Source organism: Platalea leucorodia (genome assembly GCF_965183815.1).
Source record: "Platalea leucorodia genome assembly, chromosome: 5".
Classification (NCBI taxonomy): Eukaryota; Metazoa; Chordata; class Aves; order Pelecaniformes; family Threskiornithidae; genus Platalea; species Platalea leucorodia.
Window position 1 is genome coordinate 3,052,730 of NC_138827.1, and position 25,222 is coordinate 3,077,951.

At 54.8% G+C, this 25,222-nt stretch overlaps 1 protein-coding gene across 9 annotated transcripts; it reads right to left on the reverse strand.

Annotated features, from left to right (window-relative positions):
* Nucleotides 1-135: 135 nt before the first annotated feature.
* Nucleotides 136-23,368, reverse strand: CDIP1 (cell death inducing p53 target 1). 9 transcript variants are annotated; one of them, XM_082312985.1, is made up of 7 exons: nt 23,325-23,368; nt 22,956-23,048; nt 3,812-3,905; nt 3,125-3,223; nt 2,546-2,692; nt 2,006-2,270; nt 136-1,572 (listed from the first exon to the last, which is right to left on the reverse strand). In XM_082312985.1, exons 4-7 carry the CDS (start codon nt 3,207-3,209, stop codon nt 1,461-1,463), a joined length of 609 nt encoding a protein of 202 aa, XP_082169111.1. In that variant the 5' UTR covers nt 3,210-3,223; nt 3,812-3,905; nt 22,956-23,048; nt 23,325-23,368; the 3' UTR covers nt 136-1,460. The 9 variants fall into 9 exon arrangements, with proteins under 9 accessions (XP_082169111.1, XP_082169112.1, XP_082169113.1 ...); XM_082312986.1 differs by lacking the exon at nt 23,325-23,368 and adding an exon at nt 14,101-14,184 and having other exon boundaries at nt 22,956-23,283; XM_082312987.1 differs by lacking the exons at nt 22,956-23,048; nt 23,325-23,368 and adding exons at nt 14,101-14,184; nt 16,329-16,384.
* Between the last annotated feature and the right edge of the window lie 1,854 nt (nt 23,369-25,222).

The following is a 25,222-nucleotide window of genomic DNA, read 5'->3' on the forward strand; positions in this document are numbered from 1 at the left end:
AGTGCTTGGCACTGCTGTGCCCTGTGCCCCCTCATGCCATCCTTCCTCATCCTCAGCCTCCCTGGGGGTGGATCTGCTGTGGGCTTGGAGGAGGGGGAGAAGAAAACAGGTACACGGAGTTCAGGGTCTGTTATTTATTTACATAAAAATACTGACCAGTGCCACCGTTCCACCTCTGAGCAAACAGCAGCTGCCTGTGCAGGCCCGGCCGTGTTTGCAGACCTGCGTACTGAGAGACCCCCTGCTTTGCTCGGGGGGCTGCACGCTCCGGCTGCCCTGGCTGCAGGGGGCCAGGAGGGCCACCAAGAGGCTGAAAATGGCTCCCAAGTCATCTTGCCCTCATTTGTCACAGTGCTGGTAGCAGCTCCTGTCTCTGCCCGCTTGCCCCCTTCCTTCTGCCCCGTATTAAGTGAGCTAAAAGTAAACCCCTACACCCGCATGCAACGAGGAACCCCAGAGGGTGCAGCTGCGGTGGTGGCAGGACAGGTGCTGCAAGGTGCGCGCCCGCAGACCCTGCCGGCCTCGGGACGTGGCTCTGCAGCGGGTGGGCACGGGTCTGCTCCAGAGCTGCGAGCCAGCTGCGGCCTGGTAACAAACGCCTCTAATCTACAGCGCCGGGGCAGGCAGCGACATGCCGGATGCGTTTTTCACTAACAGTTTTGCCAGGTGGGCGAGGAACTGCCAGGGGCTTTCCTTCCCCGAAAGAGCCACAGCAGGGGCTGGGAGGAGGCGCATGCAGCTGGAGTGGCCATGGCCACCAGGCGCGGGCGGCCCCTCGGGCAGGACGGAGGTGCCGATTAAGGGTGCGGTGCTGCTGCCGTTTCTTCCCAAGCGCCTTGAAGGCGGCTCTGCCGGCCTCTCCTCGGGAAGGGGCTTTGCCTACGGGCTGCACGCTGACCTGGCTGGAGAGGGCCGTGACCCACGCTGAAACCTGGCACGCGTGGCGCTACCCTCTCTGTCTCACCACCACCTTTCCTGAAGGTGCCCCGAGGGCTGTGCTGCCTCCCCTGTGTGCGCTGCAGGCTGCTCGGCTCCCCCCTTCCTTCCCCTCCTGGGCGGCAGCTGCCCCCCGGCCTGCAGCAGCGCCCTGCGGGCAGCACGTCCCTTCCTGCGGGCACCCCTGCGCCTCCAGCAGCTGCTGCTCTTCCCTGGGTGGTTCCAGGCGAGAGGGGCCTCGGAGCGTACGGGGGTGCAGAGGGATGCCCCCCGCTCCTGCGTGCTGCATCCGGAGCCTGGGCCCGCCTCCCCTGCGCACCCGCGCCAGCGTTGCCAATCCAACCGTTCACGGCGAGGACCGGAGCTTGGGGAAGGTGGTCGCAGCTCTGAGCGGGAGGGAGCCGGGGATACACACATACACACCACCGGAGGGTTAAGCGAAGGAGTGATGCACACGCATAGACGAGGACGGCAGCGGGAGAGGGGCCGGTGTCATTCCAGTGGCTCGGGCTCCCGGGGTGCCGTTAGCACATGCGCTTGTACGTGTAGATATAGGCTTTGCAGTTGGGACAGGTGTGTGTCACATCCTTGAAGTCATCAAACAGGCAGGGGATCAGGCAGCAGCAGAGATCGCACCTGCAGCAGAGGAAGAGGCAGAGCGCTGTGAGCTGGGCACCCGCGGCAGCCCGTGGGCACAGCCCGCGGGCGCAGGAGGGGGACGCGGGCAAGAGAGGTGAGCGCTTGCCCCTGGGAGCCAACCGTGACCCCCTGCCGCGGCAAAGGGCAGCACAGAGCCCCCTGCCCCTTGGTGTGCGCTGCCGCCGCCACCGCAAGGGTCAGCGCTTCGTTAGCGAGCAGTTGCGCGTCTCGCGGAGGGAAGGGAGAACCTGGTGAGACGCACGCAGGCGATGAGGCCCGACCTACCTCCACCGCTGCCCCCATTGCTGCCAGCCCTTGGCCGTGAGGAGACCGTGGCTCTCAGCAGCACCGCGGGCTCTGGGCCCGGGGATCACCATCACCGCGGGGCTGCTGGCAGCAGGGAGGCCCCAGCTCTGCTTGCAGAACCTACCCCACGAAGCAGCAGAAGAAGCCAAGAAGGAAGCTCATGAGCCCAATCTCGTAGGTGATCTTGGTGGTGATGGCTTGCTGGCAGTGGGGACACACCGTCTGCACCGGGGCACCCTGGAAGATCTCTCCCTGCAGCACCGTCACTGTGGTGGCAGCCCCTGATGGGACGAGGACCGTCGCCGTGTGGCCACCGGGAGTGGGGTAGTGGCCCGGGGCAGGGTAGTAGCCCATGGGGGGGTGAGGGCCTGGGGGCGGGTAATAACCTGCTGGGAATAAGAAACGTGCACAGGTGAACGGCGCTGTACGCGGCAGGAGAGGCCAGATCTTCGCTGGGGGGGGGGGAATCCCAGCCTGCTGTCACACCACCACCTTGGGTACAGCCCTGGGGGGGCCGGCCCTGCTGCAGGCACTGTGCCCCCACCCGAGGAGCCTTGCTGCAAGCCCCAAATGGCCCCCCCGAACCCCACTGTGTCCCCCACACCCCAGAGGGGTCGTTGCCCATCACCACCCCCTGCTCCGCGCAGCCCCTCGTGGTACTCACCGGGCGGCACGTAGGGCCCGGAGCCATCTGTGGGCATGTGGGGGGGCACGAACCCCGGCTGTGAGGGCGGCTCGTATGGGGGGGGCCCAAATTCAGGAGGGGGGATGGGAACCCCCTGGGGCTGGCCCACGACAGGGGGGACGCCATCTGAAAGGAAACAAGAGAGTCGGCAGCCGGGGCAAGAGGCGGCGGAGCTGATAGGGAGATGGTGGCTCGGCTGAGCGGTTTGGGGGTTGGCCCCCCCGCAGGGAAGGGAGACACGACATAGGGTGGAGGGCACCCCCAAGCCTTGTCCTCTGGGCCACAAGAAGCCCAGATTCACCCCACAGCAATGAGCAGAGCCAGGCTTTGCGCAGGGAGTCCTTTCGGCTCTCATCACTTCCCCGGGCCCTCCTGCCTCCCCGGAGGGCGATACGGTGACAGAGCCGAGCATCCCACCACTCTCCCCAGAGCGCTGCAGGGCAGAGCTGCAAGGAGAGGCCACGGCCAGGGTGCTGCGAGGGAAACCACACTCGCTTGGCTCCTGCCCGCTCAGCAATGCCACCCTGACACCCAGAGCAGCTGGGATCCCCCCAGTACCTGCCGCAGGGGGTGGGCCGTGCTTCTCTTCTATCAGCGGTGCCGAGGGGCCGCCCGGGTAGGGTGGCGGAGGGTCGTTGGACATGGCTCAGGGCGGCCCTGCAACGACAGAAGCCTTTAGAAGAGACGCCAGCCTTTGGCTGCACACAGGCGCCCAACCGGAGCTGCGCGGTGCTTGGGGAAGGAGGTGGCAGGTAATGGCGGGGTCCGGGGCTGGCGCCACCGCTGCACCGGCCTCAGCCCCCCGCCACGGGCGGAAACAAGGCCCCGAAGCTGGACAGGCTTCAACCCAGGCAGCAAATCCAAGATGTAACATCTTCCTGCCGGCTCCGCAGGGTTTTCACTGTAACGCCCACACGCGGTGCACAGCAGCTCATCGGTGCGGCTCACGGCTGCACAGCCAGCGTGCTGGGGCAGTACTGGGCTGGAAGCTGCTCTGCCAAGCGCCTCGGCTGCAGCTTTACGGGACCAAAGCTGGGGAAAAGCTGCCCGCGTCACCCACAGCCCCCCCCAGCTCCACCCAGCAGAGTGATAACGCAATGCTGCGCCCCGGGGTGATGGCAAGACCCCGAGCCTGAAGCACAAACTCTGAGGTGGAGCACGCAAACCCATGGAGAGCATCTCTAAATACTCTCACCAAGTGAGTTAAGGTGAGACCATCTTTAACAGCTGGAGCCATTATTTTACCTGGGGTAAAATTCACACTCAGAGGCCTTGACAGAGCTGAGAAAAACAATTCTTCTGAGCAGCGTAGTTTGGAAACTGTCTCACCCCACTGGATCTGTGTGACAGGAGACAGCAAGAGAGTTACAGCGATGGAGAAGCCACGCCAAACCCCCTCCTCTCCCTGGTGCAAGCGTGGGGAGAGCGGGTCTGGGCAGGAACCTCCCCACGTGTGTCCCCTCGACGGCAGGCACGAGGCTACGTGGCCTTGGCACATGGAAAAGCCCCACCGACACGCTCTGAACTCCAAGGAAGCACAACGACATCAAGAAACCTGATTTCCCTGTTTACTCTGGCTCAGTTATATCTGGTAGGACATGACTAAATTGGGAAATACAAACGAGAGGCTGTTCGCTCGGTGCTTGGGAAGGCTGCCATCAGGCACGGGACACGGTGACATTGCTGTCAGTGCCTGGGGAGCAGCGCTAAGAGCTCTCCTTGGGGTCTGAGCACTTGAACCCCCCCATCCTTCGTCCCCAACGGGCCAGGAGCAAATGTGACCCTGCTTGTCCTGTTCCCCTTGGTCTCCTGCTCTCCTCAAGGCAGGTCAGTGTGCTGTGAGGACGGTGCTTTCTCAGCCAGTCCCACCGGTCCCACTCCAGCAGCTCCCAACTGAGCAGGAAAAATGCACCCAGGCTACAACCAGCTGGCAAAAAGCCCATGGGCACAACCAGGGCGGCTCTGGACCCCAAGAGATGGCTGCAGCAGGCGCTGCTGCCACATTACCCCCCCCAGGCATGACTGGCAAGGCTGCCCTGCAACCCCCTAATCCCCTGAGAGCTCGGGGCCGAGGGGTGCTGGAGCGGGGCTGAGCTGGGCAGCACCCTGCTGGGTCAATGCTTAGGGAGGAGAGGCAGCGAGGCTCCCTCTGGCCCCGGCGCCAATGCCATGCGCTGGGTAACCCTCCCGGGGCACGCCAACCTCCACGGCACGGCACAAGCCTCCACGGGCACCGGGCCAGGCAGCGAGCGCTGCCCCAGCCCTGCCTGCATTGCAGGTGTGCCCGAAGCGCTGCCTGCGGGGCACAGCCACCTCCATCTGCAGCTGCTGGGCCAAGGGAAGCCAAGGCCTCGGCAAACACGGGAGGGAAGACCCATTCCTCCCTGACCTGCCTGGCTTCGCTTTATTCCACTCCTGTTTTTCTAGCTCATGCAGCCTCCTGCAAGGTGGCAGGAAATCTAATCAGGTCACAAGTCTGCGGAGGAGCACCATTACCCGTTGCTGATCGAGGAGCAGCATGCTGATCCCCCCAGGAGATGAGCAAAGTCTGGACCAGCGCAGGGTCTCCCCAGGATGTCCATATTTACTGACTAATATTTCTCCCTGGAGGTCTTAAGCGGTATGTTGCAGCCACACAGCTTCAAAGTGTAATACAAGGGTGGCTGGGGGGTCATCTTCCTCCTGCTTTTCTCTCCACTGTCTTCCGTAAGAGCCAGGGGAAGGAGAGCCGGCCCGTGCAGCGGGTACGGCAGAGCTGCCGTGGCACAGAGCGCTTCCAGGTGGAGGAAAGCACCCAACGTGCAGCGCACTGCAGAGCTCTCCTTCTCCTTCAATGACCTACAAAGCTACGAATTGGGCCACGCTCTTTTTAGCTTCACTGGGGATGTAAAGAAAAGGAGGACTTATTCTTCTGAAAGCAGACAGCCAACCCACCCTGCGCACCCAGGAGCCTCGGACCTTCCTGTCCCCATGCCTACAGGGCTCCTGGATGAGCCCGGCCCAACCGGAGCATCCCCAAGTCCTTACCTGGGGACACCGGCCTGTTGGGGAGCTGTCCTCGCCCACGCAGGCCAGCTGAGCCCACAGCTTCTCGAAGGTAACAGATCTCCTCCCATTGCTGCTCATATGCTGCCTTCCCATAACATCTTTCAACACTCCCCAGCCTTACTCCTCCCATCATCAAAGCAGCTGGTGAGAAAACTCAGGAGACAAGGAGACCAAGAGGCGATCCCACCCACGTGCTCCACCAGCCGCTCTAGAAACACTCGTCAGATGAAGCAACAGCCCCAGATTGAGCCAGCTATTAATTAATCCTGCCACCTCCACCAGCAGGAAAAGGCAGCCACGAGGGCGACGGCCGGCGGATCTCAGAGCCACGCGTGCACGGGGATGAAGGAAGCTGCAGGGGCTGCAGGGATGTTCTGCTCGTACTTGGCAGACTCAGTCACTCTTAATGCAATATTCTGCTTATTAAGAGAGATCTGTAAAGAGCAAGATGTTGGCTGTGTGCCCTTCCCAGGAGGAAAAGAAAGCCTGTTGCTTTTAAGCCTCTTAGAAGCTGTTTCTCCTGTGCTTTCTTTTATCTTAACGTGCGAAGCACAAAACCTGCCCCAGCCTGTTTCCACCAGTGAGCTCGGCGGGGAGCTGGAGGGCACAAGGCTTCCCCTCCGCGCTGTGTCGGGAGTTACCCCAGAACATCGCTCACTGCCCTGGCACAGATGACCCTGCAGTATTTTCTCTCAAAAGCAACGTGGCCAAAGCGAAGCAACCCAGATCCTCCCCGTAGTACAGCAGCGCGGAGAGGCAACCTTGCAGCACCCCTGCAAAGAGGCAGAGTTTCCCTGAGCAGCACCCACCCAGCGCCGGAGAGAGGGGAGCCTCAGCGTGCCCCACCGGCAGGGCCCTTCTGGGCTGAAGGAGGTTGATGGTACCTGGGCACAGGCAGGTGAGCTGGGAAGATCCAGCCGCTAAACAAAAACACAGCAGTATTTTGCATCAAAACACGATCCCCAGAAGCACGTAACAAGGACTCTGGCTGCTGGTCATTTCTGGTTTTACCCACTAGCTTAAGGCAAAGCCAACTTACTTTGCTCCCTCTGTCTTGCAAAAGAGAAACAAGACTTCTCCTGCCCACGGCACCGCCACAGCGAGACGGACTTGGAGTCCGGTGGCAGACGAGCCATTCTGCCAGCATACTACAAAGCTGTCCCACATTAACCGAAGCTGAACCACCAGTGCATTTCTGTGTCATGAGAACAGCTTAGATCAAACTAGCTGTCCTCACATGGGAAGAAATGTTACCAAAGACTGCGGTAATTGCATCCACACTAGGGCTTACTGGAATAACCACGCTCAGAGACCAGCTGAACACCTAGGGCTGAACTAAGAGCTTTACAAAAACTTTAGGCTAAGTTTACCGGGCTTAAATTCAAGATCTGATGGAACCACCAATGTCTAGGGCAGGTCCTTTGGGAGCAAGGACCCATCGCAGGATCGTAAGACTCAAAAGGAGTCGGTTACCAGTAAAGGGATGGACAGAGGAGATGCTATTTCCAGCTAAAAATGCAGCTTAGTTCTTCTTAACTGGAAGAACAGCTTTTACTGGCTCCTCTACTTTAAACTAACAACAGAAGATGAACCCACCCTGCAATCGTTGCAAACACTGCTCCTGTTCAATGCAGGAGACAGGCTGGCAGCGTGACAAACCAAGCAGAACAAGGATCAGAGGACAGAGAGGACCTGCTGGATCAGCCCATCCCTCTTTCCCTCTCTGGGGACAACACCCCAAAACTTCCCTTCACATGCCAGCGGCGTGCTGGCCGTCCTGCTCCTGCTATTCCCATGGGAAGCCTGTTCCAGGCCCCCACTGCTCTGACAGCCTTACAGTTTCTAGTTTATTTGTAGCCAGATTCCACTCATCTCTTCTTGAGCCTGAACAGCTTTCCTTCGCTCCCTGCTTGCTGCAAACAGCCATCGTGCCCTGACTCAGACTTTGTTTTGCTAGGCTGAACACACCGAGCTCTGGCGGGGTATTTCTGCACTGTGTTTTCAGTGCAAGCCCGTTATCTCCCTCAAGTCTCGATCGGTGACCTGAAGCCGTGCTCGGCTGCGGCAACGGCAAGCATCGCCTATGCCGGCACACTCTCCGGCGCGTGCTGCTGCAGTACAGAGGAGACGGCAAGCTGTGGCTGGTCTCGCTGCTCCAGCAAGCTTCACTTGCCCTGCGGCACTGCCGCGGGACTGCATAGGCACACCCGGTCACCCCTCGTCCTCCCCTACCGTCTCACAGCTTGTGGCCTTTATGGGTGGCTTGGAGGGACATGTGGCCATGAGGGACTAAACCACAGCTGCATGGCAGGCTACGCGCAGGCGAGGCTGGAGCTTTGCTAAAGAAAACAAAAGAGAAAAGATCCAGATTCCCACCGCTCCCGTTAGCCCTGCCGGGGCTGCAGCGTGACAGACACAACCAGGAGAGCACGACTCCATCGCAGCCCCAAGGCCAGAAAGGGCTTGGCCCACCGCAGCTACGGCTTCGATCCGTGCGGCCTCCCCTACAGCTGTCTCCGTGCTCCCCGGTCGACCCAGGGTCTCATTTCAGGCAGCTTTTGGGCGAGGAGAAGAACGAACAGCGGGTCTCTGGATCCCCCCAGACCAGGGTGTAACTGCCAGCCCCGAGAGGTCGGTCTGAGGTTTCTCTACAGCAGTGAGCACAGCCAAAGAGCTGGTGGGGCAGCACACAATCCTGTGTGTGGAAACACAAGGCTTTCTAATCTGCCTCCTTCCCATCCTCAGCAACCCTGCCTCCAGATTTCTAGTTAATTAGGGATCGATACCCCAAAGCCCATGGTCCCCATTACTGACAGCTCCAAAACTGGCAGCCACGAAGCTCTCCCAGCTGCTTACAGCAGCGATGAGAGGAGCTGATGTGTTAGGGCCCAGAGTTCCCCACTGGCTGCATTTCCCTCTGCTCCATCACACAGGCTCGCCGCAGAAACAGTTTGGGATTCAAACATGGCAAGAGGAAAGGTCTGCCCATACCCACTCTCCAAATAGGTATGTCATCAAAATCAGCTGAAGCGTGGCACGTAGTGGGACCAGGGAACAGGTAACATCGCGACAGGCCCTAGCTGAATATATGCTAACATGCCATAAAAGCTCACCCGCCAGCTCAATGCATTGAACAGAAAATGCCACAAGGAGGACAGCCACAGATAATTCCTGCACTGCTTGGAGACCCAAAGATTTGGTCTGTTAACGCCGTTCTGCCCAGGCAGCAGCCGTGTGTGCTTCAGGCTGCTTCCTCCCAGACGAAATCACCAAGGGTGAGACAAATCTGGACGGAGCAGATCGCTGGCAAGTCTAACTCACGTGCAAACCCTGATGGTGCAGCGCTGGCCCCGTGCAGCTCTGAGTCAGCCTCACAGCGCAGCTGAGATCCACTCCCACGAGCAGAAACACGGCCTGCGTTGTCCTTGCTCCTCCTGCATTTGATAACTGGAGACCCACGGTGATTCGGCTTTGTTTTGCCTACATGAGCAGTGGCTCCGGCCACTGAGAGAGGAAGCAGGATTTGTTCATACTCAACCACGTTCAGTGATGTTGGCACTTCAAAAGCTGCTGCTGCACATTTTTGGAGCTCTTCCTCCACAAAAAATAACTTCCGATGTTTAGAAGAGGAAAAAACACAGTAAAATTAAATGAATAAATAAAAGGATACGACCACTTCCAGCTTCATTGCACATCAAACAGACACAAATTTCAGCTTCCAGGCTTTTGTAAATACATCTTTAAAAGCAAAGTCGAGAGCTCTGAAGAAGCTAGGCTCCCTCACTGAGGCCAGCCTCTTTCCTGTTAAAAAAGGAACAGGATTGTGGCCAACACCACCCCAGCTTTCCTGGCGCCAGGAAAGCTATCTGTGTGCCACGGGCTTCTACCTGCTCCAGAAACAGGGAAATACCGAGACTAGGAAGGCAGACAAACGTGCTAGGTATGAGCACAAAAGGCAGATCAGATGCTGGCAAAATGTCATTTGACCCAAAGCCTGTTACCCTTTAAAAGGGGCTTTAGGGGTAGGAAGAAGGGATCAAAACGAGCAGGGTCAGATGAGAGGTGGACAGAGCCATACCCCGACCGTAGCAATCACAACTGCCTTCCTCCGCAACAGCGTTTCCGAGCAGCATCTCCAAAGCCCAGCCTGGACCTGCTCCGCAGCGTGTTCTCGGCGTTACGCCTGTGCCACAGAGCAAGGCAGGGACGCTGCCCGCTCCGCGCGCACGCCCGCTCGCACGCTCGCACACAGCTTGCAGGGATGCGGCTCAACTCCCACTGCTCCTCAAAGCACCACGCGCAACCCACAGCAGACAGCTCTTACCTTGAAAGGAAAGATAGCAAAAATCCCTGCTGAAAAAGCAGTATCAGTGGTTACTTCTGCCTGGTTTTTACGCAGAACAAAAAAAAAAAGAGATGTTTTCCCTGCGAGCTAGCCAAACTTCCCCCTCAGCCTTGCCTCTTCCCATGCGCATTTGCTGCCTCTAGCCTGCACGCTGTCTCCCCAGAGCCAGGAGGGAAGGAATAAACAGCAGACAGTGCTGCAGCCTCCTTTAGAAAGTGGATGCCCTGGCAATCCTTGACCAGGAGGCATGTACCCCCTCCTTTATCCCGCTGTTAACCCTAGCAGCATCTCCTCAACTCATCATCCTGGTCCTGGGCAAGACAGCAAGAGGGCGCATGCCTACAACACACTCGCGCAAGGCGCAGATGGAAACCCAAGTTAAGGACTAATGGAAAAGTCTGTTCTTTTTCTGAGCGACTCAGCTGCATTTCCCCAAGCACAAGCCCTGCGCCTCCAGTACTGCTGCCAGGGAGCGCAAACCCACCGTGCAGAAACTGCCAGGCTGCTCGCAGAACTGCAGATTTCTCCCAGACTTCTGCAGTCAGATTTCAGCTGCAGAAAACTGCTACTTCCAGGAGAGTCAGGCTCTTCCTTGGGTACGGGGATGGAGAGCTCTGCTGGCAAAGCAGGACAGAAGCAGTCCTTTAACACAAAAGACTGCCGGAGGAGAAGGTTATTCACCATTCAATCCAGCTACGTCAGACGGCCAAAGCTCCCTGCTGTGCTCTACAGTATGCAAATCTCTGGAGAAACATTCATTGCAGTCATTTACCTTGGGACCTCGGACATGTCGTTTGACCTTCTGTGTGTCACCGTAACTCAGCAGGCAAATCAACTAAGAGCAGGATCCTCGCTGGAAGCCAGGTGCTGTGTCCAAAGCAAGATTTCTCAGGGCATTAAATCCAAAGCACAATCACATAATCTCCGGGATGCAGCCCAGGCTCAGCTGTCCTCAGCCAGAGATTCAAATTACTCCTCTGCCTGAACATCAGGAAAACTGGACACAAAATCCCCCTGTTTAAGACAAGGATGGTTTATCCGCAACACCCGCAAAGGGTTACGTGCGGGAGGAGCGCTTGTCAGGACCTGCTGCCGCCTCTGGGATCCTCTCCAGTGCTATTCCCCTCCAGATGGGCTGACCAAGTGCTTGTTGGCTCTCCACGCCAGGGCTGCAGAAATGGCATTGCCAGGACCTGGTTAACCTGAACACTTAAAGAAAACCCAGCCGAAATGAAAAGAATGAACTGGGGTAGCTCTTTGCTCTCTGCGCAGGCTCCCAAGCTGCAGCACACAGCTGCGGGAAGCACCACGCGTCTGCAGAGCTCACTGTGCCGGTGGTGACATCCGACGAGAGCCAAGAGGGGCGGCGAGGGAGCCTGTGAGCTACCAGCGAGGAGAGGGCATTACCCCACGCTTCAAAACTGAACCCCAGCCCTTACACATTTAGGGGCACCGGGGAAGGCTCAGGCGTGCACACAGCACTCTGGACCACCAGGGCAGCCAAACTCAGCCCCCAAAAAGACAGTTTTCTGAACCAGGAGCAAGCACAGAGCACGTTGCAGCCAGCCTGCCCTGCAGGCTGCTACTGGCCCTGGAAAACACACCACCTCCCACTCAGGAGGTGCTTTCTGTTCAAACCTTAGCAGCTGGTGACCTGGCCTCATGAGAGAAGACAGACTACAATATGCCAGGTGTTCTCATGGATGCAAAGATGTGATTTAAAAGAAACGCTAAAGACAAACCTGAGTTCCTCTGCACCTTAGCAATCTGCTCCAGAGCGACTCAGACGAGAAAAGGAGGGTGCCGCAAGCCAAACCTCTGGGGAAGCAGAGAGCTTTTCCGTGAGACTTTCACTGAAGTTCACCAACAGCCCAAACTAACGCTTGATAACATCCATGGGAAAGCACCCAGCGGTATCAGCAGCTGTTGCCTGGAGTCCTGTGCATCTATTTAATTTTTCCCCTGAGAGGATAAACACTGCATTACATCATCCATTTGGTATCTAGTTAATAATGTTAATAACATAACCTGCAATAATCTAGAGCAAATAAAACCAAGATCTACTCCAATACTACGCTGTTTTAACATAACACCGAACTTAACTGTGCCATAAGACTCATTCTTGGTTTAAAGAAATAAAACCCCCCAGCTAAAGAAGCTTAACAGCAAGGAGAAGTCCCAGAGGAGATGGGGCAGAAGCTCCGCAGTTCCTTGCATGAAAGACAGTCACAGCTCCGTAGCTCACCTCTGATGGCAGCCCAAAACAGATGCTGAAGGACCAGTTAGGAAGCAAGAGAAGGCAGAATGACCCCCCTGTCAGTCCCTCCCACTCCCATCACTCCGGGTTTGAGAGATTAGGCAGCCTGGAGTTTCTCCGTGGCCCACCCTAATTCCTTGACAGCCCACCGGCTCACTCAGCTCTGCCACAGATGGCAGTGGCAAGTTCTGCTCTTCAGTTACATTTTCAGTTACGTTTTCTACACAAAAAAGTGTCTCCTACTGTCACCGTCTGCTGCCTGCCCATTCCAATAGCACCTCCCAGCTCTCGCACAGGGAAGATGAATGCAGGATGATTACCCACTACGTCTCACAGCACAACTCAGGATTTTATAGATTTCCTTCCCAGAACTATACTAAAAATATTTTATTCCTTTATGCATCCCATTTTTTCATTGCTCCCTCATTCTATAGAATTTTTTGAGAGAAAGTCAAATAATACAGCTCCATCATTGCTGAATCAAACTGATTAGATGTGTGACTTCCATTAAATAACACAGTAAGCTCCAAGGGAGGAGGAAATTAGTCATAGAGGATCAGCACTTTTGTGGAGATGTAGCCGCTTTTCAGTTTCAGAATTAATCAGAGGCCAAGAGCCTATTCAGAATTCCCTTGCAGATTTTGCAACACAATGAAATAACTTCAAATATATTGGTGGTGATTCCAGATCCATTTTCCTTCCAAGAGACGTACGAAACATATGTCACGGTACTGATGTTTTCTTATCCGAGGCATAGCACCAGCTTGCTATAGGACCGACTCCAGTCTCCAACATTAGCATTTTCTGTCTTCACAAATACCCCTGCCTTGGTGCCAGAGAAGCTGCTGACATTCAGATTTAACAGGTACAGTGTCACCTTGCTTTTTTTTCTGAGGACTAGTGAGAAGCGCTCTATGTCACTCAATTTTATTTAAGGCCACGGCTCGCTCTTTGCAAAGAAGCGTGGTTTGGGGTTAAGCAGGAGTGTGTGTCTAAGGTCTGAGATCTCTCCCAGGTCTTACTGCCAACAAGGAGGATCCATGCACGTCCAGAGATGTGCACCGGAGGAACTCCTCTGTGCTGAGGCCGCTCATGTTATCACACTCACCTTCGCGCTCCCACGGTGTGACCAGACCTTCCCGTTTCCAGACCAGGCCCTCTCTCGGGGTGGCCCAGGGCCCTGCTAGCACGGGGCTCCCTCGTCCCCTGGCAGTTTGACAGGAGAAGGGTACCCTGCACTCCCCTGCTCCCAAGCCCAGCTCATCTGGGCTGCTCAAAGGCCGATGACAATGTCCCAGCTCACAGAGGGGGAAACCTCCAGGTTAATCAACAGCCAGTGAGCATGCCCAGTGCTGGGTCATCTCCAGCAGCACCGCGGTGGCTCAGAGGGAGCATTGGGATGCAACCCTGAGTGACAAACAGCTCCTGCCCGTCCCATTCCTCCCTCCAGTTCCAGCCAGACTTGGCTAGTCTGCACTGACCTCTTTTCATGACTTTGGTTTCAGTTTGCAGCACCAAGTTCCTGCAAACTCCGTTGTAACCCCTTCCCCAAAACTGTTGCTATCTGCTGAACAAAGCCATGTCACGAGCTGCTACATATCTGTCCCTCAGATCACGCCAAAACCTACTTCTCCGTGAGCCTAATTTGCCACTACCGCTTGCTCGGAGGCAACGCACAGCAGTCCTGCCAGGCGAGACAACGAAGACATGCGAAGCCACATCGTTAGCCTGGCTAACTTAAATGTAAGCAGATCTGACAAGAACAGTGGCGGAGATGATAGATACCAATCAGCTAGCCAAGTTCAGCAAGATCTGCAATCGGGCACGCAGAGCTGTATTCCCTTTGAAAACAAGGGTGAAGGAAGAGAGATGATGTCCTCATACCTCTCCAGGCCACATCTCCAGGCACCATCCTAGTTTTGGCATGCGTGGGACATCACCTGGATACAAGCCGCCCCGACTCCAGAACTGCGGACAAAGCAAGCAGAAGACCTCTTGCTGAAAATCTAGACACAGAAGCTGGATTCAAAGCATCCCTAATATGCAGCAACGCACCTCCTCAGGTCCCCGTTCTAAGCTTTTCTAAACGCTTTCTCTGCCTCTCTGTCAAGACAACACCTCACTGCTTTACTGTTAAATTAAAAGCATCGCTGGTCAGAGGGTTTTGAAGAGTCCTAAGGCTGGGTCACTGCACTCAGCAGGGGATAAGACTGGTGAAAATTCAAGTGCGTAGTACCAAGATGCTCTCAGGGCAGGTAAATAGCTCAGCTGCTCTGGAGGGCTCAGGACTGAAATCCTCCCCTGAGCCTGATGAAGACAGAGCAGCTCCCACAGCTACGACACTAAACAAGCTGGGAACTGTTTCCCCTCTCATCAGAATAGCCCAGCAGCCAGCTCAAACCTGAGCTCCCACCGCGCTAATGCATCCTGAATCGTGGCACCCAAGAGGGAGTCTGAAAGGCTAAAACAACAACGCCTGTAGCTCGAAGCCACAAACTTTGAGGGAACCTCCATTCCCAAAACGCAAATATGCTCCTGATGACGTCTCTGTGGAAGACCTACAACAAGCCCGGGGAAGAGCTGATATTTAACGGCAACGGAAACGGTCTCTAGTCCTAGCTTCACTCTCCTGCTCAAAGACGACGTTAAGATTTTGGAGAAGCTGAATGGTCACAGCAGAGCAGGTGGGAAGGGCAAGCTGAGGCTTCAGCACATACCCACACCTCCTGCGAGCACTTCGTTATATACCATAAAGCAGAACAAAGGCGCTAAGTTAATTAGAAGACAAACTGAACACGCCTTTAAGAAAAGGGCAGCACGCACACACTAGCAGCAGCTATTTATCCAGCGGTCAGTTAAAAACACAAGCCCAAAGGCGTCGGCAGCAGCATGGAAATCCCATCACGACTGCCTTCCTCCACTCCGTGTTCCTGTCTTTGTCCTCCCCTCCAACGCAAGGCTCCAACGCTCCCCTTCTGCCATGTGTTGGGTGACCGGGACCCTCGAGGACCTCAAAAGTGTCCCAGGTTGGAGGGTCACTGCAGCGGGGGTACAGCATTGGCTTTAGTCCATGATTTCCTCCCAAAATGAAGCTGCACTGAACCCCAGGGGTTCCTTTCCCTCTCTTAAAAGGGTGGCCTGCTTCTTATTTGGAGAAATAATCAGTAAAATTCAACGGGCTGATTTTCTTTCGTCACCAGCCAGAAATCTAATCTCAAGTTAACAGCACTACCCCGAACACTGCTATCACATCTATCATTTATCTGCTGTGGGTACTAGCATGCGTGGACTTTACAGCTGCAGTGAGCGGGGCTGCCTACATCACGACGACTAATTTATTCTCAGGAAGGCTAATTTAATCTGGCAGTGAATGTTCTCCAAGCCTTCTCGCACAGAAAAGCTTTTATCTTGGTTGGCTTAACAACAATACAGCATATCCAAAAACGTGGAGGGATGCTAAAGAAGAACACTACCCTTGTGTTTTGAGTCCTCTCGTACTTTTGTCTGAGAAAGTTCTCTTGGTAACCACAGACTTTGAGAAAACATAAGAGTGCCTCTGGTTTTTTTAAAAAGCCAACTGTGTTTTCAAGGCAAAATATATAATAGCTCAGGCTACTTGCCCCTCGCATACAAGCGCGTCCTGACAGAAATAGCTGTGCTCTTAATAAAACTAAAACCCAGCAAAGATTGTTTAGCATTAGACAGCACGTTCACTTCCAACCACCCATCTGTGTAGCAAGAGTGGCGGCCAGCACGCCCGGCCCGGGGTGCACTACCCGCCACTGGAAGGTGACTTTCCCCAGCCCACACTACAGAGGAATCAACTTCAGAAGAAATTCAAAAGCCCTCCGTGTTAAGAAGCTGTGTAACTGCATTGTGAAGCACTTCAGAGACGGCATCCTTCAGTTTTCCAGCCTTTGCTATCCATGGGGGGACAATAACTAATTAAGCAATCAGAAAGCTTTTTTTTTCCATTGTTTTTAAATTCCAGTTCATAGTTTCCCCTTATTCGTGAAAGTATGTGCAGAGGCAGCATGCATCCGAAGTCACGCTTAGCCATTTGAACCGGAGCGCGCTGCCTCGTAGCTCTGCGATGAGAGTCACCGTATTACCTGTGTCATGCAGGCACGGCATGAAGAAGCGGTCCTCACCTGGATCTGCCCCTTGCAAGGTAGATCACTGGAGAGCCAAGCACTGTCCTTTGGAATTAGAGGGGCTAAAGCAAAGGTTTTTAAAGCGTTACAATAGACATAGCTGTACCAGGATAACCCTCCATGCTCTTCGGAGTGTCACCGTCATCCTGCTGCAAAAGAAAAGCTGGTGCTGTGCAAGGATCACAGCCTGGATCATGCCCGAGAGGGCTCCTCACAAGGGCAAGAACATGCCCCAGATGGCATCCAACAATTGAGGATGATTCAGTAATTCAGGAACAAGGAAAAAATCAGAGGGAAGCAGAGCATTAAGACAGGCCAGAGGAGAAAACAAAACGAAACAACACAACACTCCCCTTGTTCCTATCTGTCAGGAACCGCTGTCCCAAGAATAGCCTATTCAGAAACCAGGAAACTCGGAGAGCAGCAGGGAAGGGCTGAGTCATGGCCATTTGAAAAAAAAATAACACAACAAAACAACCCAAAAGGGAAGGAGAGAAAACATGGACAGCAGCTGTTCTGGGTCTTGGAGATAGGAACAAGTCAATCCAGAACATATTAGCCAATCTTTATTTTTAAAAGCTCTGCAAACACATGGTACTGCCATAAAAAGCAGGCAACCCTGCCTCTGCTCCTGGGAGGCAAATTTAGCTCTCATTGAATCAAGCAAAGTTGGTGGTGCTTCCCGGCACCAGCCTCTCGACGCAACACCCGCTCGGCCATCTGCCAGGACACAAACTGCTCCCCGTTTATGCCCTGATCTTTGCCTTTATTTGTTCCTCTACAGCATTAGCATCCCAATATCACAAAGACTTACAGGCTGGACAAATGCTTTCCAGAAAGGGAAGTGCAGCCCATTTCAGGGATGCTATTAGCAGAGGGTGAGGAGCCCTTTTCCCTTACCCTCACTGGAAGTGCCCGAGGTAAAGCACGACTTGGACAGGCTTCCTACGACTCTCTGCGAACGGCCAAGCAGAAGACAAGTGCTCCCATCTCGCAGCCAGCCCCAGCGCTGCCCATCTAGCCCCCAGGAAGGCCAGGCTACAGTTAAGTTTTACTCAAGTCTTCTCACATGACAATCTTCATTCCGTGACCTAAATGAAATCAATTTTACAGTAATTCTCCCCGGGACATTAATCTTATTCATTCACCCATAATCTTAAAGATTATATCTGTTCTCCAGCTGTGGGGCTCTGGAAGGAAACACAAGGGATTTCTGAGCAATGAGGGCTTATTTTTAATACAATTCCTCAGCTACCCCTCACAAAATAGGGAGGGGGCTGTACCTTCTCAATCAAATAACTGTGCTTCAAAATATGTTTGGGAAAAAACCCCTCCAATTCATTTTATCTTGCACTGTGAGGTCCTGTCAGATTAAAGATAAAACGGTAATAAGTGGGAAGACCCTTCGAGTCCATCCCTGCAGGGAACGGGCTGACCGTGCTTGCCGTCCCCAGAGTCCGGCGGATAACATGTACTCACATGTAACTGCGCCTCAGCCACCACATCTTGTCTCGGTAAAAGATTTAATTACCAAATGACGTAAGTCAGGGCTTCCTTTCTAAAGATACATGCAGTAGATACCATTTTGGGACGTCAATGCTCACAAAAACAATACTGGCTGAGATCTGGAGTGAGGCGGGACGCGTACTGTGTCTACACACGCAGCCCAACAGCAAGAGAGAGCAAGCCGCTGTGCTTTTCCTTTTTACATCTTCAAAGTCCTTTTAGTCTGAGAGTGGGCTGTATTTTGGGTTTTTTTTTTCAGGGAGCCAGTATAAACCATGGGGGGAGCTCAGAGAGCCTAACTTACCCCTCTGCAGTGGTCGAAGAGCCTCTCCCTGCAGCCTGCACAGGTCCCCAGGTCTCCCACCGCCTCTCCCAGGCAGGGCAGGGGAATCCACCCTGCTGAGAAGGCAGCTCCCACAGACCCAACCTCTTCCCAGCACCGGGACTTGCTGGGATAACTACACCACAAGGCCTTCGCACATAGACCCAGCCTTGACGCTAACTCCCAGAACAAGAGCTCAAGGAAAGCGTCCCAAAGCAAACAGGCTCTCATGGTTCACGTTTTAAGTAAAATTCTTTTTCTCTGTGACCACGCAACGCAACGAGTAAATAAAGATGAAATGTAGCTAGAGCGTGGGATGTGCATGTACCACGGCAAGATGTGACGGGTGGAATTTATGACTGTAAGATGGAATGCAAGACGAAACAGTAAGTGTGTAAACTTAAAAGCTAGAACGCTCCTTCCAAAAACACATCTTCCGAAACTGTTAATAGGTATCTGTTCATAGGTATCCAAGGCAGAGAAGACTTTCTTTCTAAATGCAGACACTGGGTATCAAAGAAGGTTCAGGGACATACAGAAGGGAATGTCTACCTGCACACTGGTTCAGGGCAGAGGGACCGCCATCACAGCACAAATGCTTTATCCTAAATTCTCTTAATCTAAAAGAGAACTGAGTATTATTCCATTTTCTTATGTATAAAGGAGGTAAAGGAAACAGAATTATTACTAATGCAGAGTTACCTTACTAATCACAATAGGTAATAGAGAAATATATTACTTAATTTGCACGAAAAGCCCCAGCTCAGTTCTTCATTCTCTGATCATCTCAGGTTTCATCATGCAAAGAAGTACAAAGTCAACCACACAGGGTCGGCAGCTGCTCTTCACAATTCCTAAGATGCTAATTACATTGCCATCTTTTGGGGTTATTTCGTGTATTTTCTAACTCTAAATTCAGGCCTGCTAAGAGAGTTCAGATTAAAGATAGCTGCACTGAAGTGGGGCCTCACACAGGAGCTGTGCGGCATGAAGCAGCTTCCTTCCTACCTCCATCCTCTACCCAGACCTACGACCGGCACGGGCCTGCTGTACTCTCCGAGCTCTCAAACAGCCCTTTTTCACCACCACAAATACAACAAATTTTAGACTGCAGCCATGAGGCAGCTCTGAATGAATGAGCCCAAAGCAAAACCGTAACAGCAGCCGAGATTTCCTCTGAGCATTTCATGCCAGAAGTAAAAACTGCGCTCCCCCTGCCTCTGAAATCTCTACTTTATACTGTTGAGAAAATGGATTGTGGTTCCCTGCGGCATCTGTTCTAATTGCATTCCCTTTGATCAGAGAAGGAGATACGTCCTTTGCTTATGAAAATCGCACTGCTTCTCTCCAGTTGCAAGACGGATACCGAGTGCCGATCGGGAACAACAGGCAAACAGCAAGGTGAATATCACATCCCAAGGCAGGAGTTGCTCATCATGTGTTTTTTGAAGGAAAAAAAAGTACCTACACATCCGTGTTTGCAAACTTGTGTGCTCAGGTGCCTCGCTCCGAAATCTGCAGGAGAGTCGATGGGTTTCAGGCTAGAGTACTTTGCTCGCGGAACGGTTGCAAAATCGGGTCCTAGAAGCAAAACCAACCAAAAACCTCCAACAATTTGCAGAACAACTGAAGTTCCCACTACAAACCATCACTTTTACTGTATTGGGGAGAAGGGAAGAGTACTGTACAATTAAAATCTTTCCTTTTAGAACATCATTGACTGCTGCTAAGAGCCATGAGGTGTATTAGCATCTATTTTTTGTTTTCCAGCTCTCCTGTCCTCCCTGTTTTCAGCAGCTTTGCACAGATCAGTCTGGGAGAACACCTCATCGCAATTTGATGAGAAGTTGGCATACCTGCCTAGAAGCTTAAAGGTATATTCAGTCCTGCTGCCTTCATTATTATTTTAATCTTCTTATTATGCAAACACTATTTCCTCCTTGTCTCACCCAGCACCCATCAATCTTTTCCCCAGCTTGGTGCAAAGCTGAGTAAACGTGAGCCTGTACAGAGAAAAACTATCACAGTACTGACACACGTACAGAGCCATGGTGATACCAGCAAAAGTGACGCACAGCCCCGTTGCAGACCCTATAAAAAACGCTATTAAAAAGAGTTTAAAAAACTTAGCTTCTTTCCATCTAGGATATTCTCTCCCAATTAAAGCAATTATAAGAAATCAAATGTAGAGCTTTACAACAGTACCATGAACAGACATAGAACACCTAATTTCATACTTCTCTTTACCCATAAGGAAAAAACTGATCTTGGATCAGAGCAGATACTAGAAGTCTGTGTATCTCCTTCCAAAACCACTCATCCTTATACTGGAAGATCTCTGCATCATCCACATCCTTTAAATACAAATATTTATCTGCTAAATTCACATCTGAAGGGGAAAAAAGATAATCTTTTACCTAATAAAGTTACTCTCATCCCTTCTCTCGCTATGTTAGTAACACTGGCAATGGGAACACTGCCGCAGATGACAACACTGGGCCAAGGACCCAAAACCCCCTGAAACACATACAGTGGGGGTGTTGTGGACAGGCTCTAGTCTGGCCCCTGGCCGAATGCCCTTCAGCCACAGGAGTGCATTAGCTGCGCTCCCAGAGCGCATCTGCCGGTTGTGCTTCATCCAGAAGGAAAGCAGTGGCCGCGCTTTGCACCGCTGCGTGATTTCCCACGCACAGAAAGCATGGCTGATTAGGAAGCGAGCTTCAAAAACATGCTCATAAACCAAAACAAGGCGCTGACGGAGACACCCTCCCTCCTTCGATAACGGCAGCTGAGACAGAGCTCCAGTCAGAACAGAAGCACCAGGAACTGAATTTCAGGTGCAGGACCTGTTGAGGGAACACAACAAGAAACTCAACACCATCTTCCATCTTCTTAGGAAGGGCTCAGGTTCTGAAAGAGAAGCTCCCTCTCTGTTAACTGTCCCAGCCACACCTGTAGCAAGATCTTTTGGTACTCAGCACATGAATATACACATCCCCTCTCCCAGCACCTCCCTGAGTGCAGCCCTGAGCAGACACAGCCACCGCAGCCCCACCATCCCTACAAGAGCAGCTGGGGAGGACTAAGCATGTTTGCTCCACTTGGCATCACTTAGGGGACATCTGGGGACGTTGCTCCATCACCCTGCCCGTGTTACAGCCTCATTCCCCATCTCTGCTCAAGCCACACCACTAAACAGCCTCGTATCAGTTCCTAAAGTTGTTGCCTCCCTACCTCCAAGCAGGAATTCCTTCCTTGCGTAACGCCTAAGGAGAACAGAGCAGGTACATTGCTAAACGCTGCCGGGGATTTCCTGGGGCGCATGGACATCGCTACAACATTTAGACAGAAAAGCCTTTGGGAAAGGGAAGTTTTCAGCCTGCGCTTTCCACACTGACCCGAGTTTGTTTAGTTCCTAAAAAATGAATGAATGACATACTATGGCTATATATTACGCTACATAATACTCACTCTAATTTCCCCTACAGCCTACTCCAGTCACACACTCCGGAAAGCAGAAGGGCGCCTGCTGAAACGAAAGCCTCATTTCAAGCACACTGGTTGAGAGGGAAGAAAGAGGAGGGTATCTTGCATATTCACAAAGCGTCTCTCAGCAAGTCTTACATACAGCTCAAAACCACTGTAATTATCATTTAAAACATTTCTACCTAAAATCACTATGCCTGACCTAGTCTACCACCTGATACTTTAGGCTCAGCCTGGAATGTGACAACCGCCAGTCCCCTCACCAGTTCTCACTGGTGCAAGGAGACCATCTCTGGCCAACTTCTCCAGTGATGCCTTCGGCCAAGGGGCACACACCTACACTTGCAGCAACTTGGAGAAGTTTAACCTTGAGCGTGACTCCTGCGGATGATCCAGAGGACGCTGGCACGGCGGTGTCCATCCCAGCCTGCCTGTTCCTGCTCCCCTGCACGGCCCTGGAGCTCTTCCCGGTGTCCCAAGCCCCATCCCTCCGTTTAGCAGCAATCACAACCCCCTGTGCTTTTCATAAAGAAACTGAGCGCTGCCTTAACAGCTCCTACTCTTTTTCCTCTCCAGTCCCCTTGGGAGTCAGAACCAAGATCTCACCGCTCTGATGGTTAAAGACCTCCCAGCCTCCTGCTAACATTTATTCATTGGTATTCGTCGTTGCACTGAATGAGCTCTCCTCATTTCACAGGGTTCACACTGCCAATGTGCTGAGGGACAATATCATCCCCATCATCGTAATTTCTCTTCCTGCTCATCAAGACACCCGAGCTTCTTTCAGCTCCTCTAAAATGGGCTCATCATTCCTGATCACTGCAAGGGCAGTTCCAGCCCAAGCTCATCTCTCCTGAGCAGGGATGAGTGGAAACACACACACTTGTACTGAGGCCTGGCTCCCTCCTCTCCCACGGATCTGTCTGGGTAATGGATCATATTTGCCCTTCTCCCAGCCGTCCTCTCCGCAAGCTGGCACGACCTCGGTCGGGCTGGAGCGCTCGCCTTACAGCGGAAAGTCTTCTCCCAAGTACACGACCTCACTTTCCATCCGATTAAATTTCATCCCACTGCTCCAGCCCTCCAGCGCATCCCGATCCTCCCATCCCAACCCTCCCCTGCATTGCTGAAGGTACAAAGCTGAAGCTCTGTAAGATTTTAGTAGCACCCCGCAGCATTTTGTGGCCGCTGCAGACAGCGTTAAAGCCCAGTCCGAGACCAGGGCTGCCTCCCCCTCTCCCCAGCCCATCTCTCCATACCTCTATCCATACCTTTTCTCCCCGGGATGCGTGGCTCCCCAGCAAACGCTCCAGCCCCGGCAGCGCACAGAGACCTTCCCTCTGCCTGGAGAAGCGAGGTCCTCCCTCAAAGAGTTAAGCGGGGATTTATTTTCATCCCTCTTTTTCTGATCCCCGGCGGATGGTGCTGGGCTTCTCCCGCGTCCCCCCCCCCGCCGTGCTCGGTGTCCCCACGCCTCCAGCTGGCCCCGCTGCCAGGAGGCCGCCGCGGCCTGCCCGGGGCTGGGGGGCACCGGTCCGGCCGGGCCTCCCTCACCGCCGCCGCCTTCTCCCTCGCCCGGCCCCACCGCTCCCCGGGGCCCTGCGGCCGACCCCCGCTCGGCTCCGTGGGGAGGCACCTACCGCCTTCGGGCTCCCGGCGGCGGCTCCGGCACCTGCCGGCTCCGGGGCGGGGCGGGGCGGGCGGGCGGTGCCGCGGCGGGGCGGGCCTGGGCCGCGCTCTCCCAGCCGGGGGCCGCGGCCTGCTCCCCCCCCCGCCGGGCCGCGGCCTGCTCTCCCCCGCCAGGCCGGGGCCTGCTTCCCCCCGCCAGGCCGCACCGGGGCCCGCTCCCCGCCACCGGGCGGCTCCGGGGCAGAACCCCCGCGGCCATCTCCGGGTAACGTCCCCTGTGACCTCAGCCCCGGGACCCCCCGCCCCAGCATCCCCGGCCCGGGGCGGCCCGGGGGGGGGCGGGCGGGCGAAGGCAGCATGAGCGTTACCGTCACGCTGGCGGAGCTGGCAGACATGGCCTTCGGCACGGCCGAGGGCGGCAGCCCCCAGGTCGGCGCCCTCCGCGTCCTCCTGCGCGGCCTCCTGGAGCACCTCCGCCCGCAGGAGGCCGCGGCGCAGGTCGGGGAGGACGAGAGGGGTCTCCTGGAGGCTGTGGCCGGGGGAAAGCCCCGCTCCCTCCATCAGCAGAGGCAGCCGTGGCCGGGGAGGGCAGAGGGGCAGCCGAGCTGCCCCAGCGAGCCCCCCGGCACCGCAGAGCTGCCAGCCCCAGGGAGGCAAATGGTGCAGCTGAAGAAGAGGATGGAAGTGACCGAGGAGGGGATGACGAAGGTGAGAAGGCATCCTCTGGATGGTGCCCATCCTCGGCAGGGTGGCGGTCCCGCTGCTGCATCACTGCTGCTGGGCCGCAGGCTCGCCGGTCCTACCCTACAGAGTGTCACGGCGGGGTGAGCCCCGTGCCGGATCCTGCCCTGCACGGCGTCCTGCCCTCCACGGGGTCCTGCCCTGCGCCACGTCCTGCCCTGCACAGCGTCCTGCTCAATGTGGCGTCCTGTGTGGCACCCAGCCCTACAGAGCGTCCTGTCCTACACAAGCGTCCTGTCCTACACAAGCATCCTGCCCTACACGGTGTCCAGGCTTACGCACTACACAATGTACTGCTCCGAATGACATCCCGCCCCGCACCGTGTCCTATGCAGGGTCCTGCCCATGCAGTGAGCTGCCCCATCTTGTCTTGTACCCTACGCAATGTCCCACCAGACACAGCATCCTGCCACACACAGCGTCCAGCCCTAGGTAGTGTCCTGCCCTACACGGTGACGTGCCTGGGTCATGTCTTGCCCTTGCCGTGACATCTGCTGCCCCGGGACCAGGGAGCCTGGTGAAGCACGGAGACACTTTTCTGGCTCTGGTGGCCCCGGTTCCACTTGGGACTAATTAAAGAGCAGCATTTAACACAGCCACTGGCCAAAGGTGGTTTTGGTCACTTCTCACCTGCCCCTGAGGCTCCATGAGTACTTCCTCTGAGATTTAGGTCTGTTGGGTCCCATCCTGCCCTGGCAAGGGTCCCCCGGCTGTGCCTGGGGCTGCGGTGGCTGTGGGCTGGAGCACACAGCTCCTGCTCTCCCAGCAGGGACAGCAGCATCCCCGCTGGGCTCCTCTTCTCCCTTCCCCACAGCACAGCGAGCGGCTGAGCCACAGGTGACAGCAGTGCTGCCTCGCAGACAGGCTGTCCCCACACCAAGGCAGGATCCCGTGGAAGCCATTGCCACGGCACAAGTTCAAATTATTTGGCTGTTGATGTTTAGACTCTGAGTGGGAAACGCCAACACATAACATCAGAGCTGTCTTCCTTGCTCGAGCCACACATTGCAGTGCAAGGATGAGTTGTGGTGGCCTTGCGCCCAGCTGTCCTCTCTGCAGGCAGCATGGGGCTGGCCCACAGCAAACCCAACACCTCTTCATCCCTTGTGAGACCGGGCAGCCCCGAGCCAGTCCCATCTCACATGTCGTGACCTTGGCTTTAAGCACA

Coding starts and splice junctions, on each gene's coding strand:
- CDIP1 (XM_082312985.1), bottom strand. CDS start 3,209: ATGTCCAACGACCCTCCGCCACCCTACCCGGGCGGCCCCTCGGCACCG. Junction 2,271..2,545: donor CGGGCCCTACGTGCCGCCCG/GTGAGTACCACG, acceptor TCTTATTCCCAG/CAGGTTATTACCCGCCCCCA. Junction 1,573..2,005: donor TTCTTCTGCTGCTTCGTGGG/GTAGGTTCTGCA, acceptor CCTCTGCTGCAG/GTGCGATCTCTGCTGCTGCC.